Below are 9,604 nucleotides of genomic sequence, written 5' to 3'. Positions count from 1 at the left end.
AAAACAGTCCCCCCCCCCCCCCCCCCTCATAGTTTTCCTTTAACTCCTGAGGTTAGTGTCCCTTTAATTCCCCCATCAGTACTCTTAGTACTCTTCCAATGACCAGCGATAGGAGGGTTATCCGGTGGTGCTGCCTAATGTATTGCTGTGTAGTCTGCGGTCATTTTCTGGTGTGTATTGAAGATCTCTTGCGTTGTCTGCAGGCATCTCCCGGCCCCTCTGAAGGACGCTGTAGACGTCTTCACGTGGAGGAAATGTTACACGATGCAGGAGGTGAACTCGGCTCTCAGCAAAATCCAGCTTGTTGGATATTCACAGAAAATAGTAAGTGTGACGGCTGCAAATGAGCATCTAAGGGGGAAATCCCCCCAAAACGTGTTCATTCTTCACGCAGAGCTGGTAATGTAAGTTTCAAAATTTGCAAAAAAAGGAAGATTTGTTTTTATTGCAGAAAACTCATTGGGGGGAATTTATCAATATCGGAGCAGACAAAACCTGGAGCAGCCGTGCGCGGCAACCAATCAGCTTTTCTTTTTCATTTTCAAATCTTAACTGAACAAACTGAAGAGAGAAGCTGATTGGTTGCCGAGCACAGCTGCTGCACATTTTGTCTGCTCCAGTGTTGATAATTCCCCTCATACTATATGTCTATTCAGCAATAAAAGATTCTCCTCAGGAACATCCTACAGCCCATACTAAATACTATCCCCTCTCCAATCCCTTCTCACTGATCGCCAAGATCACATGACCCTCAAATCCCAAATCTTCCCCCCTTTTTCTTCTTTACTTCCTGTTGGGTTCTTTTTTTGGGTGTCCACATCACTTCCTGCCTGACGTATACACTTTCTATTGGCTGTCCAGCGGTGGGGTCTTCTCAGGATCCAGAAGAGGAGCGACATCAGAGTAAGGGTTGGTAGGGGACTGACGGGTGAGGGACCATCTGCAACGCTGGATCAGCAGTTCCCCGCATGTGGAAACCGCACCGGTGAGGGACCTGGAGGGGAGAAACTAGGCGAGTCTAACTTGGTTCACAAGGCCAGAGGAATGGGTTAGAGGGGAGTGGGGGATGGAAGGTGGGTCATATTTTACCCGGAGCTGGCCTTTTAAGCTGCATTGAGATCTAATGTAGACAACGCAACACACCGTCTGAACAGAAGAAAGCGTAGTAAAGGGGAATGTGGGTGGTGTGGTAACCTGAATCTTCCACGTGTCTTGCAAAATAGTCACGTGGACTATAACCAGCTTCTCCGCCGCCCCTGTAACCTCCTTTTTGTCTTGCAGGAACTGTTTGGCGTGGTGCAGGTGACGCCGCTGAGTTCCGGTTACGCCCTTGGAAGTTCCAACTGGATCATCCAGTCTCATTACGAGAAGGTGTCATACATGTCGGGTTCCTCTCTTCTGACGACTCACCCGCAGGTCAGTGGCTGAAATAAACCATAGAGAGGTGCAAATCATCTTTCTGCTTTATCAATCCTCGTACAAGAAAGGATATTCGGTATTCATGTCCCATGAAGGAAGCTCCAGTGCTCTGGTCCGTATATAGTGTCCATATATAGGATTGTATTAGACATAGAGAGCGCTCTGAAGTCTTACCTTTGTTAGGCTGGGCACACACCTTACAACCATCGCAAGAGTTTTGTCTTGCGATGGTTGTAAGGTACTTAAAAAAAACGTACGATACGCCTATCTTGCATAGGCAGAACGTACTTGCGATGATCGCAAGCCACGCCCCCTGAGGGGCGGGCTTCCGATGACAGCAATGCCGAACGGGCAGTGTGAGCTTTCGCACATCGGCCCGTCCGGCTTTTATCTTACGAAACATGCTACACACCCGCCGAACGTCGTACGATGCTCGGCGGGTTTTCGAACATGCCCGTAAGTTTAAAGTCGTGCGACCGTACAGTAGTAGAGGTCGCACGGCTTCCACACACCTTACGATAATCGTACGATCGCGGGATTTCCCGCGATTATTGTACGATTATCGTAAGGTGTGTGGGGACCTTTTAGGGATGATAGATTGCTCAGCTCTTGCTATGCAATTCCCATTGGAGGGAAACAGCTGCCAATCTAAGTGCTGGTGGGCGGAGCAGGGGGTGTGGTTTACCGAGGAGGCCGCCTGTGCTGCCTGCACCTGCAGCTCCTTTACTTACAGCTGTGGACCCGGACAGGAGCTCACACGTGAGAGTGCCTATAGGAGCTCACACGTGATTTCTGCCTATAGGGTGGCTACGCTGGGCCTCCAGGGAGACCTCGCAAGGCAGCGTAGCCACCCTATAGGCAGAAATGTACTAGGCAGGTTCATGAAGTGCTTAGTTTGCTGAACAGTAAGGCCTGAGGAAGGAACGGGATAGAAGTCCAGCAAGCATGTCCGTTGTGCTGCCACATTCAGTTTAACTGTTAATGACACTTTAAATAATGGTGACACCCTCTAAGATTTTCCCCATCACTGGTCTGTAATGTGTGTTGCCAGTTTTAAGCCGCTCTTAAGAACTGCGACATTCTGATTGTGACCGGTCTCACCCAGATTCCCACTGCCAATCCCGACGGCATGGTGGGCGAGTTCTGCAGCAATCTTGGTAAGTGGCAAGGTTTTCGTTTTTTATTCATTGTACTTTTTCCATGTTTTTATTTGTAGCTGGTGCGATCCCAAAGGTCTAAAATCTTTTTCTATAGACTTGTACTCATTTCCTGTAGAAAGTCAGTCTAAAAATATCAACTTTTAAATGTCAGAACTGTTTGGAATTTAACCAGTTCAACAAATGACCACCCGTTGAGCCCATTATGAGGGGTTCTCACCATCCATGTACTGAATCTCCAAGTCTGCAGACCTGGTGTGCTCATTATGAGGGGCTCCTACCATCCCTGTGTTGAGTTCACAGGTCTGCACACCCGCGGGGCCCATTATGCAGCCCTAGTGACACCACACAGCCATGGTGAGATTTGCACGCAGCCATGGTGAGACCCACACGCAGTCCTTGTGAGACCACACAGCCATGCTGAGCCCTGCACGCAGCCATGGTGAGACCCACATGCAGCCCTTATGAGATCTGCACGCAGCCATGGTGAGACCCACACATCCCCGGTGACACCGCACAGTCATAGTGACCCCATGCAGCCATGGTGAGACCTGCATGCAGCCCTCGAGAGACCTTGCACATCCCTGGTGACACCGCACCCACCCGCAGGCAGCCCTGATAAAACCCTGCACACAATCCTGGTGAGTAACACAGAGTATGCAACTTCATATTATTTTGCATTGCTGTATAATGTATTGCTGGTATCTGTAGTCCTCTATAGCTAATGGTATTCTGCATTGCTGTATAATGTATTGCTGGGATTTGTAGTCCTCTATAGCTAATGGTATTCGGCATTGCTGTATAATGTATTGCTGGGATTTGTAGTCCTCCATCGCTGGTGGTATTCTGCATTGCTGGTATTTGTAGTCCCTCTGCAGATTGGAGTCAGTGGTATCGCATCGGTTGCAGCTGTGATCGGGCCATAGCGCCCCACCACTGTCCTAAAATCATTAGATTGTTTTAGAAAAACTGTCACGTGACACTATAAATGGTATCGGTAATTGGTATCGGCGAGTACTCGAGAAAAAGTATCAGTGCATCCCTAATTCCCACCATCTCCATGCTAATTTCCGGGTCTGTACACCTGCGGTGCCTCATTTTCAGGCCTAAAATGTGGAATATAACATGGGTGCAAAAATGGAAAAAAGGGCCTCAGTCATGAAGGGGTTAATGTTTCTGAGGCCGGTGGGGCTGATAATATGCAAATTAGCTGATCTATTAGAGAGACAGAAATTAATCTCAGCTCACGAGCTTGCATAGCATGCTGATGTTCAAGGAGAGCAGATCCAGGCAGCACGGAGCTCGTCCACGGTCCCCAAGGAAGGCTGAACCACAAATACCAGCCACACACTGGTTATGTCAGCTCTGGGCTGTCGTTGTGGATTCAATTCCTAATGAGTCAGTGATTTGAATCAAACATGCAGCCAGTGTTGTCACCTTGTTACAGGAAGTAGAAGAATAACAGGTCCATGGGCAGGACCAACAGATAATAAAACTATATTGCTGGGGGACTCCTGTTCTTGCAGGTGATAGATGCATCGAATACAGCGAGTCTTTTTTATTCTCTTTGTTTAATTTTTAGATTTTATTTAACTTCTAAGATTTTTTTCTTCATTTCTCTCTAGCGTTGACCATACGTAATGGTGGCAACGTTCTGGTGCCATGTTACCCCTCCGGTGTGATCTACGACCTGCTGGAGTGTTTGTATCAGTACATCGACTCTGCCGGCCTCTCCAATGTCCCCTTGTACTTCATCTCACCCGTGGCCAACAGCTCCCTGGAGTTCTCGCAGATCTTTGCAGAGTGGTGAGTTCCACAAGCAGAATGGTGCAGACAGAGTGGTAGGTTCCGCTGCGGGTGTAGGCAGAGTGGTAGGTTCCGCTGCGGGTGTAGGCAGAGTGGTAGGTTCCGCTGCGGGTGTAGGCAGAGTGGTAGGTTCCGCTGCGGGTGTAGGCAGAGTGGTAGGTTCCGCTGCGGGTGTAGGCAGAGTGGTAGGTTCCGCTGCGGGTGTAGGCAGAGTGGTAGGTTCCGCTGCGGGTGTAGGCAGAGTGGTAGGTTCCGCTGCGGGTGTAGGCAGAGTGGTAGGTTCCGCTGCGGGTGTAGGCAGAGTGGTAGGTTCCGCTGCGGGTGTAGGCAGAGTGGTAGGTTCCGCTGCGGGTGTAGGCAGAGTGGTAGGTTCCGCTGCGGGTGTAGGCAGAGTGGTAGGTTCCGCTGCGGGTGTAGGCAGAGTGGTAGGTTCCGCTGCGGGTGTAGGCAGAGTGGTAGGTTCCGCTGCGGGTGTAGGCAGAGTGGTAGGTTCCGCTGCGGGTGTAGGCAGAGTGGTAGGTTCCGCTGCGGGTGTAGGCAGAGTGGTAGGTTCCGCTGCGGGTGTAGGCAGAGTGGTAGGTTCCGCTGCGGGTGTAGGCAGAGTGGTAGGTTCCGCTGCGGGTGTAGGCAGAGTGGTAGGTTCCGCTGCGGGTGTAGGCAGAGTGGTAGGTTCCGCTGCGGGTGTAGGCAGAGTGGTAGGTTCCGCTGCGGGTGTAGGCAGAGTGGTAGGTTCCGCTGCGGGTGTAGGCAGAGTGGTAGGTTCCGCTGCGGGTGTAGGCAGAGTGGTAGGTTCCGCTGCGGGTGTAGGCAGAGTGGTAGGTTCCGCTGCGGGTGTAGGCAGAGTGGTAGGTTCCGCTGCGGGTGTAGGCAGAGTGGTAGGTTCCGCTGCGGGTGTAGGCAGAGTGGTAGGTTCCGCTGCGGGTGTAGGCAGAGTGGTAGGTTCCGCTGCGGGTGTAGGCAGAGTGGTAGGTTCCGCTGCGGGTGTAGGCAGAGTGGTAGGTTCCGCTGCGGGTGTAGGCAGAGTGGTAGGTTCCGCTGCGGGTGTAGGCAGAGTGGTAGGTTCCGCTGCGGGTGTAGGCAGAGTGGTAGGTTCCGCTGCGGGTGTAGGCAGAGTGGTAGGTTCCGCTGCGGGTGTAGGCAGAGTGGTAGGTTCCGCTGCGGGTGTAGGCAGAGTGGTAGGTTCCGCTGCGGGTGTAGGCAGAGTGGTAGGTTCCGCTGCGGGTGTAGGCAGAGTGGTAGGTTCCGCTGCGGGTGTAGGCAGAGTGGTAGGTTCCGCTGCGGGTGTAGGCAGAGTGGTAGGTTCCGCTGCGGGTGTAGGCAGAGTGGTAGGTTCCGCTGCGGGTGTAGGCAGAGTGGTAGGTTCCGCTGCGGGTGTAGGCAGAGTGGTAGGTTCCGCTGCGGGTGTAGGCAGAGTGGTAGGTTCCGCTGCGGGTGTAGGCAGAGTGGTAGGTTCCGCTGCGGGTGTAGGCAGAGTGGTAGGTTCCGCTGCGGGTGTAGGCAGAGTGGTAGGTTCCGCTGCGGGTGTAGGCAGAGTGGTAGGTTCCGCTGCGGGTGTAGGCAGAGTGGTAGGTTCCGCTGCGGGTGTAGGCAGAGTGGTAGGTTCCGCTGCGGGTGTAGGCAGAGTGGTAGGTTCCGCTGCGGGTGTAGGCAGAGTGGTAGGTTCCGCTGCGGGTGTAGGCAGAGTGGTAGGTTCCGCTGCGGGTGTAGGCAGAGTGGTAGGTTCCGCTGCGGGTGTAGGCAGAGTGGTAGGTTCCGCTGCGGGTGTAGGCAGAGTGGTAGGTTCCGCTGCGGGTGTAGGCAGAGTGGTAGGTTCCGCTGCGGGTGTAGGCAGAGTGGTAGGTTCCGCTGCGGGTGTAGGCAGAGTGGTAGGTTCCGCTGCGGGTGTAGGCAGAGTGGTAGGTTCCGCTGCGGGTGTAGGCAGAGTGGTAGGTTCCGCTGCGGGTGTAGGCAGAGTGGTAGGTTCCGCTGCGGGTGTAGGCAGAGTGGTAGGTTCCGCTGCGGGTGTAGGCAGAGTGGTAGGTTCCGCTGCGGGTGTAGGCAGAGTGGTAGGTTCCGCTGCGGGTGTAGGCAGAGTGGTAGGTTCCGCTGCGGGTGTAGGCAGAGTGGTAGGTTCCGCTGCGGGTGTAGGCAGAGTGGTAGGTTCCGCTGCGGGTGTAGGCAGAGTGGTAGGTTCCGCTGCGGGTGTAGGCAGAGTGGTAGGTTCCGCTGCGGGTGTAGGCAGAGTGGTAGGTTCCGCTGCGGGTGTAGGCAGAGTGGTAGGTTCCGCTGCGGGTGTAGGCAGAGTGGTAGGTTCCGCTGCGGGTGTAGGCAGAGTGGTAGGTTCCGCTGCGGGTGTAGGCAGAGTGGTAGGTTCCGCTGCGGGTGTAGGCAGAGTGGTAGGTTCCGCTGCGGGTGTAGGCAGAGTGGTAGGTTCCGCTGCGGGTGTAGGCAGAGTGGTAGGTTCCGCTGCGGGTGTAGGCAGAGTGGTAGGTTCCGCTGCGGGTGTAGGCAGAGTGGTAGGTTCCGCTGCGGGTGTAGGCAGAGTGGTAGGTTCCGCTGCGGGTGTAGGCAGAGTGGTAGGTTCCGCTGCGGGTGTAGGCAGAGTGGTAGGTTCCGCTGCGGGTGTAGGCAGAGTGGTAGGTTCCGCTGCGGGTGTAGGCAGAGTGGTAGGTTCCGCTGCGGGTGTAGGCAGAGTGGTAGGTTCCGCTGCGGGTGTAGGCAGAGTGGTAGGTTCCGCTGCGGGTGTAGGCAGAGTGGTAGGTTCCGCTGCGGGTGTAGGCAGAGTGGTAGGTTCCGCTGCGGGTGTAGGCAGAGTGGTAGGTTCCCCTGTGGGTGTAGGCAGAGTGGTAGGTTCCACTGCGGGTGTTGGCTGTCACAGGTCGGCTCTATTGATCGAGAACTGAGCGGTCACATACCGCTGATGGATCATTTGCCGATCTTCCCCCTGCAGAGAGCGGTGATTGTCAGTCACCATTACCCCCCCTCCGAACCTCCCACTCCGCCCTCCAGCGGGGACTCTAGATAGGCTGAGGCAGCTGTCAATCAGGTAGCGCAGTGGATCTCGGCCTCAGCACGGCTCTGCACTGTCAGCATATAGCGGGCAATATCCCGCTATATGCTGAGTTTTGGGTTACCGGAGGACATGGATGTTCTCATGTGACCCCAAAGAGATCTGTGTTCAATAAAGGTTTCTGTTTCTCATGAGAAAGCTCGGTATCTCATCCTCAATCCAACCCCAATGTTACTCTCATTCACCTTCCGCCGCGTATGTGACATTGAAGGCATTCCACTGGTGGTAACTGGTCGCAGCTGTCATCTCTCAGCCGAACCTTCAAGCCCTCACATGGCCGGTGTCATGGCTGCTCGCGAGCTGAATGGAGGCAAAGTCCTATATATGAGCTGGACATACATGTGCATCCTGGGTCCCCCGGGGGGTTAAAGGTACATACCTATGTGTGTTCCCAGAAGCCGATTTTTGCACCTCATGGACTCTTCTGGATGCATCTGAAAACCTTGACCTTCAGGTGAAGTGACTACTGGTGACGGCCCTCCTATCATCACACATGTACCAGCGCGCACCTTCTTATGGACTCTAGTTTAATAAAACATCAGGAAAGGAAGCACAGGCCAGCCTGAGGGGTTGTGACATTGAACCAAGATTCCAAATGAAAGGCTTCTTTCCGTGGTGCCAAGAAGTGATTGTGGACAATGGCATGTTCAGGTGCCGGCGTACGAACTGTGGGTGGGAGGTGCGTTTGGGGTACCATTCAAATGAATGGCAACACAACGCACCTCCCACACCAGAGTGCACGGTAGGTGCGGTTGCGTGGTCCAGTTTAACGCGCTTTACTAGTGTGAACGGGCCCTCAAAAACAATCACATACATACAGACACAATCTCACACACCCAGTCTCTGTACCTTACGAGAACTGGAGTGGATCCTCAGCCTGAGGTCCAGTGTGGGCTGCTGTGCTGTGACGGAGCTCCATCCATATGCGCATTGCTGGTACAGCTCCCTCGCACACCCTGTAGAGGTGCCGGGGGGCCAGAATGTGACATCACTCCGGTCCAGGCACCTCTACAGGACACGTGAGGGAGCTGTAAGCAATGCACGTATATATGGAGCTCCCTCGTGGCCCTAGCCCCCACCCCGCCTCAAGCTGACACTCGGCGCCGGGCAGTATATTTCGAGAATGGACAGCGCCGCGCTAAGAGTGAGCATCGGAGCCTCTCGCCTAGAAAAGCATGCGGCGACCCACCAGTTGAGAACCAAGACTCTAGAGGAACCCAGAGTTTTTGCACCACTCCGGAGCCCTTGCTGGGTATAGACCGTACATATTGTGAATACAGATCAGGGAGTTCTATTCCACCCGCGTGCTTGGTGACCCCGGTAGTTCTCTTTGACCACACATAGCGTTGTAGGGTGGCCTGGCTGGGATCTGAATGGGAAGTGCTTGGAGCATGCGGGGGATGAGGTCCATCTCCATTATACAGCATCTGAACCACGTTGAGGTTTCCTCGGTCCAGTGTTGTATATCATGTTTGACTTTGTTTTAGAAGGGGCAAAGGGTGTATACGGCAGGCACGGTCACTGCCGGCACACATGTACACCGCACGGGCCACTATGGTTTCTGTCTGGCTAAACTTGTTGGCGAGTGCAGATGTTTCTATTGTTGTGCTTTTGTCTTCATCAGTCTAGTTATTCGCAGCGCCCAATTTTGTCCACAAGATGGCGGCAGATTCACCTTCTATCTTCTTTCTGCCTCTTCCCTCCAGGCTGTGTCACAACAAACAGAACAAAGTCTACCTACCGGAGCCGCCTTTCCCCCACGCCGAGGTGAGAGAATCCGTCCCGCCGCTGGGAAGGAACCGGTGGTTGTGTTCAGCTCAGGGACAAGGCCGCAGCTCGGGGTGTTGTGTGACGGGTTGGGAGGAACAAACGGCTCCTAATGCAGCTTCTCTCAGCCTGGGTTCCTTCTGGCTTCCTCGGGGTGCCTCCAAATTTTACAGAGTTATGCTTTCTATGGTGCAGGCGGGCTGACCGTCAGCACCACGAAGGACGCTGATCCAGGGAGGGTGGGATCTGGTCAGAAAAGGATGGAAGTTCCCCTCCATCCAAGCCTGCAATGCCTCCAACTCTCTGCCATGCTGCTGCTCCCACTGAGATGAGGGGGGGGAGGGGCTGAGGACTCTGATGTGAAGGGGCCTCCATATGGGGGGATTCTGATACGAAAGAGTGGCTG

General features: G+C 54.1%; 1 protein-coding gene across 1 annotated transcript in view; it reads left to right on the top strand.

Annotated features, from left to right (window-relative positions):
- The window catches only part of LOC108798346 (integrator complex subunit 9-like), a gene marked incomplete at its 3' end in the record, with an annotated part of 24,414 nt that extends 14,977 nt beyond the window's left edge, over positions 1-9,437 (top strand). The window contains exons 6-12 of the mRNA XM_018570084.1: positions 204-324; positions 1,282-1,416; positions 2,052-2,178; positions 2,478-2,576; positions 4,202-4,382; positions 9,138-9,286; positions 9,394-9,437. Of these exons, the coding sequence (XP_018425586.1) occupies positions 204-324; positions 1,282-1,416; positions 2,052-2,178; positions 2,478-2,576; positions 4,202-4,382; positions 9,138-9,286; positions 9,394-9,437 (856 nt within the window). The remainder of the gene's footprint in view (positions 1-203; positions 325-1,281; positions 1,417-2,051; positions 2,179-2,477; positions 2,577-4,201; positions 4,383-9,137; positions 9,287-9,393) is intronic.
- Positions 9,438-9,604: the final 167 nt, after the last annotated feature.

This window comes from Nanorana parkeri, unplaced genomic scaffold (assembly GCF_000935625.1).
Source record: "Nanorana parkeri isolate BGI_ZX_2015 unplaced genomic scaffold, ASM93562v1 scaffold1453, whole genome shotgun sequence".
NCBI lineage: Eukaryota > Metazoa > Chordata > Amphibia > Anura > Dicroglossidae > Nanorana > Nanorana parkeri.
Note: the sequence above shows the minus strand (reverse complement) of the source record. Positions and strands in the feature narration are given on the sequence as shown.